This window comes from Solea senegalensis, linkage group LG2 (assembly GCF_019176455.1).
Source record: "Solea senegalensis isolate Sse05_10M linkage group LG2, IFAPA_SoseM_1, whole genome shotgun sequence".
NCBI lineage: Eukaryota > Metazoa > Chordata > Actinopteri > Pleuronectiformes > Soleidae > Solea > Solea senegalensis.
This window is the reverse complement of record NC_058022.1, coordinates 17,415,844-17,434,376: the sequence shown is the minus strand read 5'-3', so window position 1 is coordinate 17,434,376 and position 18,533 is coordinate 17,415,844. Positions and strand designations below refer to the sequence as shown.

Below are 18,533 nucleotides of genomic sequence, written 5' to 3'. Positions count from 1 at the left end.
AAAGATAAAGCATTTGAAAATACAATTTATTTCCTGGCCTGGACAGTCTTGGAGGTTACACAATCATCTTAATAAAAAATGTTTTTTTGTGCAATGTAACAATAAGTATATAGTTATTAAGCCCTTTTACTCCCTCTGGTCAGTGCTATTAATAATTAGAGCTGCACAATATGGTAAAAAAAAATAATCATAAGGGGATTTTGACAGATAACCTAACCCTAACCCTCATAATTGGTACGTATAATTTATTGCGTCATACTTGTCATTTTCATTGAAGAATACACAAAAATCTGATTTTTTTTGAGTCTATCAATAAATCAAAGACATTTTCTCATCTGTCAGACAAGATTTTTGCTCCTAAATTCCTACAACACTGCAGAATTTCATTATAATGCAGATTTGACACACATTTTATCTTCATCAAATAATTACAGTGTCTTTCGATTTGGATGTTAGACTTTGTGTTAATGCGTTTTGATTATTTTACGGTTAATTGTGCAGCCCTATCTATTAAATGTCTCAATGAAAAAAAAGGTGCTCATTAAAAACGACACAGCTTTCAAATATGAAAATATCTCCAGGCCCCTTTGATGAGCAAAATGTAAACAAGGTTTGGGATTACCATGAGTGCATTTATCATGTAGTGGCAATGTTTAGAGGTTTACCCTCATGTGTGCAGTTAGAGGTCAGACTTAGGTAAGGAGTGATCACTGTGGTGAAGTTCCGCTGCTCGCTTTATGTGCTTCTTAGAATGAGTTTTGTTTTTACTGCTCGGTTTCTGCCCCCACAGTCCAAGAGGGCCGGTGGCGTCCACGGCGACATCAATTATTCGATCTGGCACAAACCACTGCAGGAGCAGCAGGAAGAGGAAGTCCAAAACTGCAACGAATGCAAAGATGGGGCCGGCGACAGGGCCACAGTGAGCCCTCAGCCTCCGTAACCGCCTGTCCAGAGGAAGCACCTCCTCTCCAGCCACTCTGTCGTACACCTGAGAGCGCAAACACAGCGATGAAACACACTTGATGAAAGTCAACAAACGACTCCCCAACTACCATCACTACACTACATTCACACATGAAAAAAAAAAGGTTAATCAGGACAAAAATTAAGCATTCTTCCATAAATTATGTCAGTGTATACATTCATATAATCAGTAATCAGATGTCTACCCTACCACTCTTTTGTTATTTGCTATTCAAAGAGTATGTGTGCGTGTCTGCATGTGTCTGTGTATTCTGTGGTAAGGGACTTGATTAAACTTGTAGACGCAACTCAGTCAGAGAGTAAGAAAGTGTTGACACCATATGAGCCAGCTCGCAGCCTTTACTGTAGATCTGGGTTCTCAAACTCAAATGACCTTGGAGCCACCAAGAGGGTCAGAAGGGGCCAGTCAAGTGGAAAAAAAGAGACAAACATTTCTGGAGAAAAGCAATTATTCAGTCAGGATGGGCAAGATATTTGTGAAAATTTCAAAATATGTGTCTGTGATGATATGGAATGATATAGTTATCAATAAAAAGGTAATACAATAAAAGGTATTTAAAATGTCAAATTAATCTATTACTTAGAAAACATACAGTGTCTCTGATTATCCTGTTTTTGCTTTGTCAATTAAAAAAAAAATGCAATAGTGTCATTAATATTGTTAATGTTGCAGCCAGAGACAACTAATGCTAATGGTGGTCCATAACTGCTGTGAAAATAAGTGTTTGTAAGTTTGGAAAATCAGTGTAAAGAGAGGGCATTGTTGTGTCTACACTGCCCCCAAGTGGCCCAAAAAATATTGGTTTGTTTAAGAGGAACAAACTTGTTTCACATTAATCCTGTTTACCAAATAATCTCAGTGCCCATTTAACCCTAACCCCTCAGAAACAACACATTTAGGTTAATAAAAAGACAACATAATTATTACTTTTTTATACTACATTATTATAGCTACTGTGTTTTTCACCAATTATATTATTTATAAGCAAACAATCACCTAATTGTACGAATGGTTACTTTTCATTAACCCAGAGTGAGCCTTTTATATTTATATCAGGAGCCAGGTCAGCTCTATGGAGACCATGTCTTTACAACAGCCCACAATGGACAAACTTTGGAATTTTGATGCTGACTGGAGGCTACATAGGTTCTCCAAAACACTTAGAAGGGAAGAGTGAGGTGAGGGATATTCAGGTGCCACATACAACTTCCCCAATAAATGCTACAAAATGTTACACACAAAAATTAAACAACAAGCTCACAACTAAATGCGCACATATGTGTTAGTACACATACTGTTACTGAAAAAGTGAACCTACTTTTTCTGTCCTCTCTGCAACGTTTTTCCAAGTGTAGAGGTTTTTCACACAAGCGTGGATGGAGGCAGGGGAGCGGACTGAGCCTGACCGCTGCCGGGCGATGACTGTTTCTAGACCAATGCACAAGGACCGTATATTTGGCTCACACAAGGTAATCAGATCCTCGGGTAACACCTCAGGAATGCCCCCGACACGCGTGCTAACCACCTTAGAAATGAAACAAAAACATACACACACATATATATACACAAGTATGAAGGACTTGGTGTAAGAATAAAAAAGCATCATAACTATCAAGATTGAAAGATATTAAAATGAATTATCAGGTTGTGTAGATTCAGGTTGTTAAGACACACTCCAAATATACAACCACATCTGACTCTCATAACTGTGTTTGTTCTGAACATGTGGGTCAAGATACGCTTGTATCCAGTCCACTATTTCAGATCTGGGAAGAGCAGAATCTGGCAAAACTCCCTGACTTTGTAACAAACTTCCAGATGGAAATGAGCTTATCATTTCTTCCAACTGTGTCATATAAACAGATATTACTTTTGAATTTAAAGGAAAATGACCACATTTACGACTAAAGGCCCTGCTTATGTTACATCATCTTGTAATTAACATATTTCACATAAATAAGCCATGTTATCACATGTGACTGGCTCCTATTCGGTCAATTATCTTCCCTATTCCATTTCTAGCTGCTATTATGAACATATATGTGCTCATTTTTATAATTCTCGACAAATTAAGTCGAGCCCTTTTTCCTTTTGTGCAGAACACATTTTCTCCACAAGTAACAGGATTGACATTTTTCTTGATTTTAAACAGTGCACATAAACAAATAATGGTCAACCCCCCCACTCGAATCCCTTTGTTTAACCACAACAGAAGACACACCAAAAATGGCAAATCAAGGGGCAAGGGGAAATGGACAGAGTGATATACTACCATGTGGCCCTACTTAAAACCATTGTGGGATAAATGAAAGGGCAGAGCTCCTGGAGGGACTGATATAGCTGACTGACTAACAGGAAAACAAAGACCACACAAGAAATCTGAGACAAATACATTTCAACATCTTTAAGTCATCTGGATTGTATTATGTGAAATGGAGCCCAGAGCCAGATTTCAGCTTTATTTGGAAGGGAATGAAAACCTTTGATTTTATCAATGGAATTTGGTGCAGGAGACAGAAAACTCATTCGAACAAAGTCACATAAATTTTCACAAAGAGCAAGCATCTCTGCCTTATGCTAGTGCTCAGTGTAAGGAAATAGCTCAGGCATTGCTAAATGTGTGTCAAGACCATATACAACCACACTTTAAAACCCCAGAACTATCAATTTAAGCTAGTAAGAATAGCACCAGACCTGAAGTCCACAGCTGGCTCCTTCTACGATGGCCATGCAGAAGGCCTCAGTCAGAGACGTGTTGAGGAAGATGTGACCCTGAACCAAAACACTGCGGACATCTTTATGCTCTAAAGCACCCAGCAGACGCACCCTGCAAAGTTACAAATGAAAGAAGTTGGGCACATCATCATTTTCACACACAACCTGATGTGTGTAATTATGCCAGACTGCTGTCATGAGTTGATTTCTGGGCACTGGGCCCCGGCAGCAGCTCCAAGGCTGTGGAAGGCCCTGCTTGAACACCTAAGGGCACCACAGACATTGGAGTCCTTTAAAGAAAATGTATTCTCAAAACCATAGCTTTGACCATTGACTTTTATGTGCTTCTATAGCTCTAACTATGTACTACAACCCCTGGCAAAAATTATGGAATCACCAGTCTTGGAGGATGTTCATTCAGTTGTTTCATTTTGTAGAAAAAAGCAGATGACAGACACGACACAAAACTAAAGTAATTTCAAATGGCAACTTTCTGGCTTTAAGAAACACTAAAAGAAATCAAGAAAAAAAATTGTGGTAGTCAGTAACAGTTACTTTTTTAGACCAAGTAGAGGGAAAAAAATATGGAATCATTCAATTCTGAGGAAAGAATTATGGAATCATGAAAAACAAACAAACAAACAAAAGAACACTTCAACACACCACTAGTACTTTGTTGCACCACCTGTGGCTTTCATAACAGCTTGCAGTCTCTGAGGCATTGACTTAATGAGTGACAAACAATACTTTTCATTAATCTGGCTCCAACTTTCTCTGATTGCTGTTGCCAGATCAGCTTTGCAGATTGGAGCCTTGTCATGGACCATTTTCTTCAAATTCTACCACAGATTTTCAATTGGATTGAGATCCAGACTATTTGCAGGCCATGACATTGACCTTACGTGTCTTTCTTCAAGGAATGTTTTCACAGTTTTTGCTCTATGGCAAGATGCATTGTCATCTTGAAAAATGATTTCATCATCCCCAAACATCCTTTCAATTGATGGGATAAGAAAAGTGTCCAAAATGTCAACGTAAACTTGTGCATTTATTGAAGATGTAATGACAGCCATCTCCCCAGTGCCTTTACCTGACATGCAGCCCCATATCCTCAATGACTGTGGAAATGTGAATGTTTTCTTCAGGCAGTCGTCTTCATAAATCTCATTGGAACGGCACCAAACAAAAGTTCCAGCATCATCACCTTGCCCAATGCAGATTTGCGATTCATCACTGAATATGACTTTCATCCAGTCATCCACAGTCCACGATTGGTTTTCTTTAGCCCATTGTAACCTTGTTTTTTTCTGTTAAGGTGTTAATGACAGCTTTCGTTTAGCTTTTTAGATTTCTTACAGTTCGGTCACTGAAGTTGACTCCAGCGTCCTCCCATTTGTTCCTCATTTGTTTTGCTGTGCATTTTCTGTTTTCATTTTGCATGTTGACATATTGCCTTAAGTTTTCTGTCTTGACGCTTTGGTGTCTTCCTTGGTCTCCCAGTATGCTTGCCTTTAACAACCTTCCCATGTTGTTTGTACTTGGTCCAGATTTTAGACACAGCTGACCGTGAACAACCAACATCTTTTGCAACATTGCGTGATGATTTACCCTCTTTTTGGGTTTGATAATCCTCTCCTTAACGAGCAGATCTAATATGATGCAAGTGTTAGTTTTGGGAAAGAAACTTTACAGGGTGATTCTATAATTTTTTCCCTCTGCTTGGTCTAAAAAAGTAACTGACTACCACAATTTTTTTTAGTGTTTATTAAAGCCAGAAAGTTGCAATTTGAAATTACTTTAGTTTGTCTCATGTCATGTGATCTGCTTTTTTTATACAAAATTAAACAACTGAATGAACATCCTCCAAGACTGGTGATTACATAATTTTTGCCAGGGGTTGTATATGTTACATGTTTTATTTGTGTTTTAGTGTTCCTAACATGTAGCACTTTGTGATTTTTTTTCTTTTCCAAATGTAAAGTGCAATATAAATAACATGTATTATCATTATTTTTATTATTATTATTACAATTATTACTGGGCAGTCAGGACACATAATGCAACTTGATGCATTTTCATTCAAAGCAAGGCTTAATGAAAATTATAGAATAGATACTAAGTAAATGGTGCTGGTAGAGTGGTCTTAAAGAAAGTCTGTTTATCACTTTGGTCATTATGAAATGTTTCTTCCAGAGATCACACCTTGAAAGACGTAACATGTGTATGAGCATCACCTGTCATGGAGTTGGTATTTCTCTCTGACCTCCTCCAATACAATTCTCTTTGGTCCTTCTCCACCAATTATGAAGTGCAGGTCAGGATGCTTGAGGCAGAGCTCTGGAATTATCCCACCAAGAAGATCAATTCCTGACAAGGAGAGAAAGTGAAATGTTGCTTTCTTAGAGAATATGTGAACAATGAAAATGCAACACACACAACTTTATACAAGCACACTTGATTTAAGAGGCTGATCTGAACATGGACAGTTATAAGAAAAAATTGACCACTTGTCAAAACATAGCTTACATAAAATGTCTACAGTATATCTAAGTACCTTTGCGGTAGACGAGACGACTGATGACCACAATAGTGATCTTGTCATCTTGGCGCTGGGAAGGGTCAGGAGTGAAATCGGTAGATTCAACAGCATTGGGAATAACAGACACGATCTCTGGATTGAGTGCTGCTCGGAGCACGGTGTTCTCCTTACTGGTGTATGACACACACACAGTGTGGTTGGTATCACACAGCGACACAGTCAGAAGCTTGTTGGTCAGCACAGAGCTGACGTCAGCAAAGCCAAAGAGTGAGTGGTCAGTGAACACCTGTGGATGATGAAACTCCTTTTATCATGTGTAGCACAAAAATGGGAATACACGCCAAGATCTGGATCACAATTAGTCACATACCGTGTTAAGGCCCATGGTCTTCGCGTGGAACAGTGCATCATGGGCCAGTGCGGAAAATGAACTGTGTGCATGTACCACAGTGATACGCTCTCTGACAAACACACAGCGCAGCAGTGGTAGACTGTGGAAACAGGTGGTGGCTGTAGACTGGTTGTACATCACCTGCAGAGGGAGGTAGTAGACCTTGAGTCCATTTGTCAGGTACCTGATACCATTCCTCTTGCCATAGGAATGGGTTACAATCACCACTTTGTGTCCCTTTTCAATCAAACACTGGGAGAGCTGGTAAATGTGACTCTCTACTCCTCCCATATTTGGATAGAAGAAGTCAGACACCATGCAGATGCTGTGCATCCCGCTGGAGACCCTGCCAGACTCTGCAGGAACTCCGGACACTCCCTGAGACGAAGGAGTATTCATAGCTTCCCCTCCCCTTCTTTGGCCCATTGCAGACTCCCTGTGTGCCTGTGCACGGCACCTGTGCAGAAATAGGTTAATTTATCACTTAATGTGCCAACATAAATAACAACAGTATTCTGATAATCAGGTATACCCATGTTTTTTTTTACATTATGTACTGTGCAAAAGTCTTAGGGCACCACAAGTTTTGTAGTTTCTTTGTCTGTCATCTGTGTTGTCTGTGGTCTTTGGCATTTGGATTGAAAAGATGCCACTGAAACGGTGTTATATATTAGCAAGTTGTCAATGAGTTTAATCCCTACAGCATGTGTATGCAAAGCTCAAGCATGTCTTGAATAAAACTGGTGTAAAAGAACTTTTCACAGCAGATCTTGCTTGACAAGTTGTTTTAAACTGCAAACATGTTATTTCCCTTGATGTGTTCCAATAATATAAGAAATAATTGTATGTAACTGTATGTTCACTATAGCATTGCTATAATTAACACGATTGCACAATGCTGTATATATAAAACATCCTCCACCACTAACTACCCAGTTGTCAATAAATGTCAAAATCCGAAAATATTACGTTTACAGTAATGTGCAAGCGTGTATGATAACATACACTCCATGAACCCTCACTATTTCACAGCACCGACAGCCATTTCAAACCAACCGACATATTACTTACTTACTAAAAACCTTTAAATGTGACAATGAATTTAACAGATTCCTTTACAATGAATATTTACTTTTTACGTAGCTCACTGACACCTGTCATGTCATGTACGACAAACAAGTAGTAGAGTTGTATTTATCTACACATTTTCCGGTAACGGTCGCTTGTATGTAATACATTTTGTTCAACACATTTGTGAATTGTTCCATTTGTGAACTAGGATTAATTATCCGTCTACCAGATTCAATGTAATGTGATACATTTACACATTTTCTACGTTAGCTTCCTACATAAACGTTTACTATCAAGCTAACCCACTTCGTTCAGATTTAACTACTTTAATGACATTTGAAGAACGTGGTTTTAGTTGTCCAGGACTGTCTTACCGTGGGCAGAATGTCAATCTTGTTCTGAACTATGGAAATGCACGGCAGTATTTTTAATAAGCAGATTCATTTCTGCTCACTAGCCTCTATATAGCCAGTTAGCCACTCTAACTCTAGCCACTCTATGACTTCCTGGTAGTGACGTGACGTTCCGTGTCAAGGCTTCGAAGCGTGTGCAGAGTAGGGGAGGGGGCGTTTCCGCGATGCGCGTACCGAGGCTTGCTTAATTTAGGGGAGGAGCCAAAAATGATGACGTCCGAAGCCTCGCTGCCCGGCTGTACCACGTGATTGCTGCGGGAAGTGGTTCAGATTTTGCCGCGAGGTTTTACAGCTATATAGACCCCTCAGGCTCCATTCAAAATGTGGGTTTTTGAAGGAGAGTTGCGGTCAGTTGAGAGTTTGGATAGAGTTTGGATAGTTTAGAGAGTTTGGATACTAGAGTTTGGATAGCGTTTATATAGTTTGGAGAGTTTAGGGAGAGAGAGAGATTTAGGAGAGTGAGGAGAGTAGGATAGGTGATATAGGATGGAGCCAGCCAGGCTCATCATTGTCCAAGTTACACAAGCATAATCTGTGCCTTTTTCCTAGTTCCACAAGCACTTTCACTGTCCTCTGCCTGATTACGCCCATGCCATTTTCAGAAAAATATTGCACAACCTGCCATATTATGATATTACCATTTTGGGAAGATTTACACACACAGAATACATTCAAAAATGTACAGAAATTATTTGGTCATACATTTTTTGTAATTCATAGTCATTTCTAACAGACATAACAGACACAAAAATTCAATGCATCACATATTATGTGGTTCAGATACAGCTGCCTGTGAATATACATTTGGCCAGTAGGTGGTTTCGTGTGCACATGAAGCTTCGAGAAATGAACCCTTTCTCGAACCAATTGGCTCAAGTGGTTCAATGCCTCATGAGGCTTCATCTCACCATCACTACTTCCTGGTACTTCCTCTTCTTCTTCTTTTTGTTACCGCCCCCTTCTGCTCTGGAGTGTGAAACAGAAAAAAGGCCACCCTCACAATATACACTCACACACTATATATTTTCCCCATTTCTATTCTAATTTATGTCCTATAAAAAAGCCCTGTATCCCTTAAGAACTTCACTACTATCCTAACTCATGTTTTCTCACTCATTTCCATTATTCCCTTAAATTAAATTCTTGATCCCCGAATTTTTTTCATCACCTCTCTCTATATGCCTTACACCTCAAAGGTATGTGTTCCACAGACGCCTCCTCTTCCTGTCACCTCTCACACTGTCCTGTCTGATACTTCCCTACCAATACTTATTCAGTGCAGTGCCCAAGCCTTAACCTCATTATCACAACCTCCTCTCTCCTGTGTCCCATACCTGCCCTATTGACCCTAATGCTGTTTTGTATTTGATATAAATGCCTCCCTCTACCCCCACCTATCTTGCCATATTTGATTGATTTCCCCCCAGATGACACTCTTAACCTCAGCCTTACTGACACTCACTTCCATTTCTACTCTTCCTTTCTTTAATGCTCTCTTTGCTAATTCATCTGCCCTCTCATTCCCCCTCATCCCTACATATGCTGGTACCCACATAAATCTAACCTGACCTCCTCTTTTCATTATTCATTTAACTGACAGAAGAATTTCATTTGACATGTCCTGACAGCTATTAGAATGAAATGCTTTCACGCTCGACAGAACTGATGAAGAATCTGAGCAGATCAGTTCCTTGTTTTGTCTGGCCTCTTCCACCCATCTTAATGCTACCAACACTGCCAGCATCTCCACCGTGTAGACCCTTAACACATTTGACGTTCTCCTAATTAAACCAATAATCTTCTCTGGCACAGCCACCCCAAATCCTGTCACTTCTGTTTCAGGTTCCTTAGCTCCATCTGTATATACCAGTATAAAATCATTATACTCTCCCATTATGTTATACTTAAATGCACTTACCAAATCTATTTGACCTTTTCCTTTTCTTTTAAGCTCTAACAAATGCCAGTCTATTTCTGGACCCTCAAGCAACCATATTGGTGTCGCTGGATACACTATTGTAGGGCTTATTCTCAATGTTAAGACTCCCAGTTCATTTGCTAAGTCATTCCCTACTCTCCCAAAATTTTCACTCTGACTCTTCCCGTTCTCCCAGCTTTCCTGTGGTACCTTTTTTGTCGGGTGAAAATCCCTGTGTCCCTTCAAATTCGCCCAGTAGTTAACCATCAGCTGCTTCCTTCTCAACCCCAGAGGCATCTCTCCCATCTCTATCTATCTTTTGTCTGTCTTGCCCTGATATTGTCAGTAATTGCTCCAACTCCAGCCTTTTACATGGATAATATAATAATTAATTATAACCATCTTCTCCCCTCTCTCCCACTCAGCAGCTACAACGAGAGTAGTTCTTCTACGGTTGAAAGTACGTCACCGGATGTGCCCGGACTCTAGTGCCCGGACTAGGAGGCACTGTTGATTACAGGAGTGGTGAGATGCCAGTGACGTAATTAGTCAACAGAGGTGCCTCGTCGCTTTGTAGAGCTCAAGAAAACAATAAAAACCCTGTGCTCTCAGCAGTGGCTGAACTGATTGTTAAGGACTTTTAGGGCTTCATAGACAAGGTAATGAAGCAGATACACACCCAAACCCATTTGGTGTGTATCCCATTTCCTTTATTTCTTTGCTCTGGATAACAAAGAAATCATTAAAACTTAATCATTTTGGTTTGTGCACAAACCATTTGAGAACATCATCATTTCCAGGTTTGACAAACATCTATCAACATTTTTTAAGGTTTTCTGATATGTTATGGACCAAACGATTAATCGAGAAAATAATCAACAGATTAATCTATTATGAAAATAATCAATAGTTGCAGCTCTAGTTGTTGCCTATTCCACGTGTTACATCATATTGGAATAATGTTGTTAACGTAAATAACGAGAATCTGGATGATCCCTCACAAATACTTCATTGTCATTGTCAACAAGGTGAAGAAATTGTTGTTTAAAATCATTCACAAATATTATCCTGCCAATTCATACAGTATATGATCAAATTTAAAAGAGCCATTAACGTAAACTGTTCATTTTGTGACACCCATCTCGAAACTACTTCATCGTTTCTGGCATTGTTTGCACACCAAAAAATAAAATGCATTCATTCCTCATTGTTCACGTATCAAAAGACTTTGCAATGATGCGGGAAAAGATCTTTCTTTAGAAATCAAAGAGAGAAAATTTAAGAGATTTTAAGATTTTATTGACAAAATATTTTACACAAAAGTCCAAAATTGGCAATAGAAAATACGTATAAAATACACTACATATAGTCATTCCCAAATCTAACAATCAAAAGGCTTTAAAGACAGTTGATATTGCATTTCCCTGCATTTCTTTTCTTTTTAAAAATAACAGTTATATTTTTGTATATTCTATATATTCTATGCTACATCTGGCACCTCTGAGTTGTACATGACAACTTTTTCAACAAATGAAAACAAAAACAAGCTGGTGCTTTGGATTTCACACACAAATCACTTTTCCTCTGATATAAATGGCTTTTGACAATACTTAAACATTATTGCCCACTCATACAACTCCTGCAAGATTACAGCTCTACTGCAACAACAAAATACACGATATAAAAAAAAAAACATGTATGAAAATAAAAATGTATGAATAGTGGCATGACATGTAAAGCTTAGCCACTGTCACTCTTCGTGTGACTGGCTGACATAATCAAATATGTTTCTTGAAGAACCACCTGAGAATAATGTGTTTGCAAACTTAGAAAATGATTATATTCTTAATTGTTAAAACAAACCTTTACATGATATTTATTCACAGTTATTCACCATTAATCTGACAGCAGGAAATAGGAGAAACCAAATTCGTTTGACACATACTTTAAAAGGTGTATTATTATGGCTCATGACAAATACAGTATAAAAATGTTCAGTGAAATGCCGGAGCTGATTACTGCCCCACCGTGAGTAAGACATGAACATTTTCTTGAATGCAGAATCATGACTTGTGACTCATATTTCTTTTTCCAGCCAAAAAAAAAAAATTCAAAAATGTTCCCTGTGTACGTTCCTTTACCAGTCTAAACATGTTGGGGAAAAGGAGGTTATGAAAGGACCGATATTATTATTTTAAGCTAGTATTCTGTCAATCTCCACATTCACATAGTCACATGTTATTGCACAGCAGCCATTTTGACTGTGACTTGTCAAAATGTGCTTCCCCTTTGAACAGCTTGCTTCACTTTAAGCGGGTTTTTCGTGTTTTTGTTTTTGTCATACTGGTGTATGAGCAAAGAGGCCTGTCAGTGATCCTCTACAAAAAATAAACAGTAGAGAGTATCATTCTCATTTCTTAACACTTGCAATCTACATATATATCGCAATTATGTAAGTGGGAATAGGCAAGGGATATAACATACATTTGTATGATTTAAAAACACCTGATGTGCAGATGTGTTCAATAATCATATTGAATGGCTCAGTTTTATGATATAGCTCAGTCATAATAAAAGACATATGGAAGTTACGGAGTAAAAAATGGATCTTACAGATGGTGGTTTTGTTCAGGGTGGCCATGTCTCACATTAAGTACATAATAACTGTTGCTGTATATCTGAAACTCTTGTTATATATTATATTAATCAGAAAACATCTTGTTGACTGTATAATGACTTAACCCTGTACTTAATAACTGCTGCTGTCTGACACACTTTTTTACATATTATAACAAAGTGCAAAAAATGTGGTGAGATATTTTTTGTATATCATTTGATACGTTGGGCATTTTTGGCAATGTTTTGCTGACAACAATGTTCATTTTAGAAATCAAAACAAATTTTGGCATGAAGGCATGATGCAAATTACGTTACGGAAATGTGACATGAATGTTCAGAGAAGAGAAAATCTAAATCAGAGAAATCAAATATACAGTTGTGATACATACATTTTTAACACGCTTTACTGTTATATAATTAATATTTTTTGTGATTATGCATTGTTTGAACAAAATTTTCATTTATTTTGAAAATGTTTCAAAGGAAATACCTGATCTTGTTGATAAGATAAAGGTCTCATAAACTTGTGTAGTTAATATGATACAAATGGTCTAGTAGTGTTATTTGATGATTCATCTGCAAATCTTCACAGTTTGGTGCGGTGAAGTTATACATGTTGTGACAAAAATCAGCATATCTTCTGCCTCTTTGGTCGAACACCAGCTACTGCATTAAAATGTTGCCACTTGCTTTCTCAGCCCATGCTTGCTTCACTGGTACAAGCTTTAGTCACTCTGTTGTAAACACCGGAGCCTTTCTCTCACCACTGCTTGAAGCATGGTGTGAGTGATCAAGTGACTTGTCTCATGGAGCTCCTTGTTAGTGGTGGGGATGTTAAACATTGACACCTCTCTGTGTAAGATTTCACTATCAGACCAAACCTCTTGCACAGGTTCCCACTCTTCCTCCCTCCCTCCTCCTCTCAGCCAATTTCTTGGCATTTTTCAAAATCAAGCATTAGGTGGAGTTAGCCTCAAAAGAGGGAGGAGGGTTTAGTTTAGAAAACACCATAACTGGCAAGTGCCACACAGCGTGTAAAGTATCTGTACAGGTTTGATACCACATTTATGTATATAGTGTTTTTACAATTTTTAAAATGGAATTCACCTTGTTTGTCTAGCAGTTGTCAGTCTCCCCTCCTTGAAGATTTACTGACTGTAAATCAAGACGAGCAAAACTGGCAATACGTGTTATTTCCTGCTGATTGTGAGGACGGCGGCACCAGAAGACCAGGATGAATAGTACCAATACGACGGGGATGATTGTAAACCACAACATGGAGTATTGTGGTGGGTGTTTTTTCAAGTGATCTGGAAAAGTTCATTTGCAAAGAAAAACATACAACAAATCAATCATACTTTCATCTTATTTCCGAGACACAAAACATTTTTAAAAGTCGCCAGTTGCTTGCTGCTATTGCAAATAACATTCTAAAATAAACTGAAGTGTCTCCAAATTAAACAAATACAAATATTTACCAGATGTGTCTTTGCAGAACTCGATAACATCAGGAGATATGCCTTCGGTCTTCACGTCACATTTAGGCTCCGAAGTCAAACTGAAGGGAGTGATGAGTTTGCTCGTGAAACGGTAGCTGCCATTGGCATAAGGGACTACGGGGTATATGTGGATTATAGCTGTGGAGGAATTTGTAAGAAGCTTTCCCTCCAAAAACCACTGAATCTTAGCTTCTCTGTAGCGTCCTTCTACTTCACACTGGAAAACCCCCTCACTTGCATCACCATTCAGCTTTTTTTGACAAATGTGGTAGTTTGCTGGTGAGAGAAGACTTCAGTTAAAAAAATTACATTCTTGGCGGAACTGATGAGTGATCACAATACAGTATGAATCATGAATAAATCATATACTTACCAGAAATGTTTAGCTCAATGAACTGACGGTCATATATCTCCTGAATATGAAATACACATCTATATTTTCCCTGGTCATCAGCTGTGATGTTGGTCAGTTGAAGAGAGCAGTCACTACTGTCCTTATCCACAAAGATTTTGGCTCTGTCCTTAAAGTTGGGTTTGAACCCCTCATGGTATATCAGTTTGCCAGGGTCTTCCTTTTGCCACTTAAACTCTTTCAGACGTCCACCTGAGCAGTTGCATGGCAGAAGGACCGTGTCCCCTAAGGTGGCTGAGACAGTCACGTCAGTATCACCTGCAAAAGAAAAGTCAACATTGGGTTAAATCAATTCTCAGACCCGACATGGAGTTGATACAAGCTTTTGGCATTGGGTGTGGTTAGGTGGTTTCCAACTATGACGTCTAAGTGCAGGCTACTGTACATAGCTGATATGATTTACAAGGATTCTTTTTAGGAATCTCCTAAAAGTAATAAATGCTTATAATCTTTCTTTTGCACCTTGCATTGTCTGAAAAGTACTGTCTTGTTTGTAGACATTTAAATAATATACAACACACTGCGGGCCACACGGTGGTTTAGTGGTTAGCACTCTCGCCTTGCAGCGAGAAGACCCGGGTTCGAGCTCCGGTTGGAACAAGGGCCTTTCTGCATGGAGTTTGCATGTTCTCCCCGTGTGTGCGTGGGTTCTCTCCGGGTTCTCCGGCTTCCTCCCACAGTCCAAAAACATGCAATGTGGGGAATAGGTATATTGGACACTCTAAATTGACCATAGGAGTGAGTGTGAGAGTGAATGGTTGTTTTTGTCTCTATCTGTGTGTGGCCCTGCGATGGACTGGCGAACTGTCCAGGGTGTACCCCGCCTATCGCCCGATGTAGCTGAGATTGGCACAGCACCCCCCGCGACCCTCTGGTGGAGGATAAAGCGGTTAGATGATGACTGACTGACTGACAACACACTGCAGCATATCATAATAAATAATCCCCTTGAGCCACACTGACATAAACTATCTTCTTTAGCAGTGACCCTTCGCCCTGCTGTTGAAACACAAAGCCACTCCTTTATGGACATCTTGCATTATTACATAAAACAAATGAATACTGAAAACTTGAGAGCAGTAAGAAAGTGACCTAAATACAACATCATCAGTTAACAAATTGAAATTTCCAATTCAAGTCTTTTAAAGCAAAATATCATCAACGCTCCCACAATTTGCAGATAGGTTTGCTTTCACCTTTCCATTACATTTTTCATTAAGGTTTCCCACAGTACTTGAAGTAATCAAAGTTGAATTAAAAAAAAGGGTGTGATCTTTGAAAACGATCATTAGATCATTAGTGTAAAGTGAATATAATGGACAGGTGTGACAGATTCTTATTTTATTCACACACTTCCCTGCCATGAGCTTTTATTTTACCTAAATAAAGCTCTATGACGTCAAAACTTTTTAATACAAAGACATTTACACTAGTTCAAACTAAACCAGAAATAAATATTCACAAACTCACTTAAAACTGAAAACTCACTTAAACTTAATAAAGGACCAGTCACCTCATCTAACCAAATTCCTCTCATAAATATAGCTTGTTTGTTGCAATGTGAAAGTGTGCATTGATATTTCATGTAGGACTGCGACTAAAGATTATTTTCATAATCTGTCGATCAATTTCTCCATTGTTTGGTTCATACAATGTCAAAAAATGTTGAAAAATGCTGCTCAGTGTTTTTCAAACCTGCAAATGATGATGCTGTCCAACCAAAATGATTAACCAAAATGATTCCGTTGTAATGATTTCTTTGTTACAGAGAGCGAAGAAAACAGAAAATAAAAAATGTAATTTCAGAATGAATTGTTTCAGTGGTTTTCATTGTTGGGAGGAACTGAAAACAATGTCCTTGGTGTTGAGAATTGTCAGAGTTGACAAACCTCATATGAACTCTTCTTGAAATCCTTGTTATTATCACTTTATCACCTTATTATTACCTTTGATGAGAACGGGCACAATACATTTTATGTGTAATGTGTTTTATCTTATACATACATACATACTGAATATAACGAATTGATAGCGAGACAGGAATGCTATCAGCATAGACACAACAGCATAGAGACAAAGTCCGACATTTCTCATCTGTGGTGTATTTCTTTGATTACAGACTTTTACCAAGCAATTGTTCGTGGTTATAGCATTAACAACAGATGCCTTCGACAATCACAACGCGGTGAATTGAATCGTGAAAACGTACCTGAGACCATTAAAACCATCATTGATCCCAGAAGAAGTGCCCACATGTTGAACGCCACTTACTCCTAAAGTTGTGGCAATAACCCTTAAATGAGTCTAACTGTCCCGTCTATTTGTTCTTTATGCCGCGCTCAGACAATGCTGTGGTAAAAGTAGTAAAAAAAATAAAAAAAATAAAAAAAAAAAAACAGCCAACAATAAGGAAGAGCAGCCCTTTCGCAATCAGCAAGCTACGAGCGTCATTTGAAAAGTGAAACTATAGCCCCGAGAGTCTTTTCCGGTGGGAATACTGGGAATGTCCATCTACCGCTTTACCCTCATCCGGAAGGTCTGGACACTTACTGGGAAAGTCCATATAGGAAATAGAATTCCACTCAGGACACTCATTTTGGGGGGCAGGTTCTCAGTGAAAAATAAGGGCACTTTGGCATGTATAACTAAAAAATGGCATATTAATTGTCCAGCATTTATAGATGATCATGTCAGCATGGGCCACATATACTGTCAGTTAAACTATTAAAGACTCAACCTACAATGTAAAGATTTGATGCAGTACATTTACAGTCACAACGTGGACCAGCTGGACATGACAGACTGCACACACACACACAACACACACACGCACACACACAGTGGTGGTTCTCGTTTGTCTCACCCTATAGCACCTTCTACTGGCCATAAACTGCTATAGAACACACATGTCACAAATCCCATTTCCTTACAGTCGCAGTAGGAAAACTCATGTTGTGTTACAGTTTTCTCTTGTGTAATTGGTCACTGGACTGAACAGAGATCTACATCAAATGCCCTCCATACACGAAATTACATAAATTGTGTTTTTTCCTTTTTTAAGTTTTATTAGGATACCGCTGCTTTTTTTTTTTTACATGAAATCCCGATGAAGTCAAAGAAAGCAACCTTAGTTTACAGCGTAGAACAGCATAAAACAGTACAGAACAGTATAAAAACTGTTATTTTGCTCAAATAAGCTATGTAAGTATTTATATTGGGGCTGCGTATGCATTCAGTCAGTTCAGCCAGCTCATGTTCTCTGATCATATTATAAATGACTGCATTGCTGTTGAATGAATTGTTTAATCTTTAACTTCACTTGGTGACACACATCTTTTATTTCTATCTATATTTTTTATTTCTAGCTAGTCAACTTTAAAGAGCTGTGAATGCGCACTTATACCAGGATAAGTTACACCTGGCTTGACCAAGTTCTCATCTTGGTTTGACCTTTGTGCAACGGACTAAGCCAGGATGAATCCAGTGGCATAGGTTAAGGCCTGTTTTCTCACATATCTTTCATTCTACTTTCGTGCAACAGGCCCCCAAGAAATGCTATAATAGCGTTTTTATTTACAGTGTATAATGTCTACAAACAGAAATGGGCTATATTTCCCACTGCCCTATTGACTCTCAGAGACTGAGCTTCCCTGGAAGTGAAAATGTTGCCACATTTATTCAAGCACCATCTCGCTCACAGCAGTAAAAAAGAAAGCTCATAGACTCATAGAGATCAATTGAAGCTGAGCCTTTTAATGCACAGTGCTGCCACGCGAATGCATGAGAATAAAATCATGTCCAACGATTTATGATAAACAGTTGATTCTCAATGAACTAGTCATATCGTTGATCGCATTCTAGCACACCTTCAGTGATGAAATGTAAATACTGCCTAAGAGCAATCACCTCTGATATACAGTATTACAACATTGTTTTTCAAGCAATAAACACAATTGCACAACTGCCATACA

The 18,533-nt window shown here is 38.6% G+C and overlaps 2 protein-coding genes across 3 annotated transcripts; both read right to left on the bottom strand.

Moving 5' to 3' along the window:
* Positions 1-5: 5 nt before the first annotated feature.
* On the bottom strand, positions 6-8,236 carry piga (phosphatidylinositol glycan anchor biosynthesis, class A). 2 transcript variants are annotated; one of them, XM_044019614.1, is made up of 8 exons: positions 8,076-8,236; positions 6,946-7,087; positions 6,610-6,771; positions 6,255-6,525; positions 5,935-6,067; positions 3,680-3,812; positions 2,304-2,510; positions 6-988 (listed from the first exon to the last, which is right to left on the bottom strand). In XM_044019614.1, the coding sequence occupies exons 2-8, from the start codon at positions 7,054-7,056 to the stop codon at positions 680-682; spliced, it is 1,326 nt and encodes a 441-aa protein (XP_043875549.1). In that variant the 5' UTR covers positions 7,057-7,087; positions 8,076-8,236; the 3' UTR covers positions 6-679. The 2 variants fall into 2 exon arrangements, with proteins under 2 accessions (XP_043875549.1, XP_043875548.1); XM_044019613.1 differs by having other exon boundaries at positions 6,610-7,087.
* Positions 8,237-11,309: 3,073 nt separating this feature from the next.
* Positions 11,310-17,022, bottom strand: LOC122784656. The gene is made up of 4 exons (XM_044049953.1): positions 16,772-17,022; positions 14,524-14,820; positions 14,130-14,426; positions 11,310-13,961 (listed from the first exon to the last, which is right to left on the bottom strand). Exons 1-4 carry the CDS (start codon positions 16,815-16,817, stop codon positions 13,768-13,770), a joined length of 834 nt encoding a protein of 277 aa, XP_043905888.1. The 5' UTR covers positions 16,818-17,022; the 3' UTR covers positions 11,310-13,767.
* Positions 17,023-18,533: the final 1,511 nt, after the last annotated feature.

Excerpts from the sequence above, each read along its gene's own strand:
- LOC122784656 (XM_044049953.1), bottom strand. The coding sequence starts at position 16,817 with ATGTGGGCACTTCTTCTGGGATCAATGATGGTTTTAATGGTCTCAG. Across the intron at positions 14,821-16,771 it reads GATGGTTTTAATGGTCTCAG|GTGATACTGACGTGACTGTC; the intron begins GTACGTTTTCAC and ends TTTCTTTTGCAG. Across the intron at positions 13,962-14,129 it reads GTTCTGCAAAGACACATCTG|ATCACTTGAAAAAACACCCA; the intron begins GTAAATATTTGT and ends GAACTTTTCCAG.
- piga (XM_044019613.1), bottom strand. The coding sequence starts at position 7,056 with ATGGGCCAAAGAAGGGGAGGGGAAGCTATGAATACTCCTTCGTCTCAG. Across the intron at positions 6,526-6,609 it reads AGACCATGGGCCTTAACACG|GTGTTCACTGACCACTCACT; the intron begins GTATGTGACTAA and ends CATCATCCACAG. Across the intron at positions 989-2,303 it reads TTGCAGAGAGGACAGAAAAA|GTGTACGACAGAGTGGCTGG; the intron begins GTAGGTTCACTT and ends TTGCGCTCTCAG.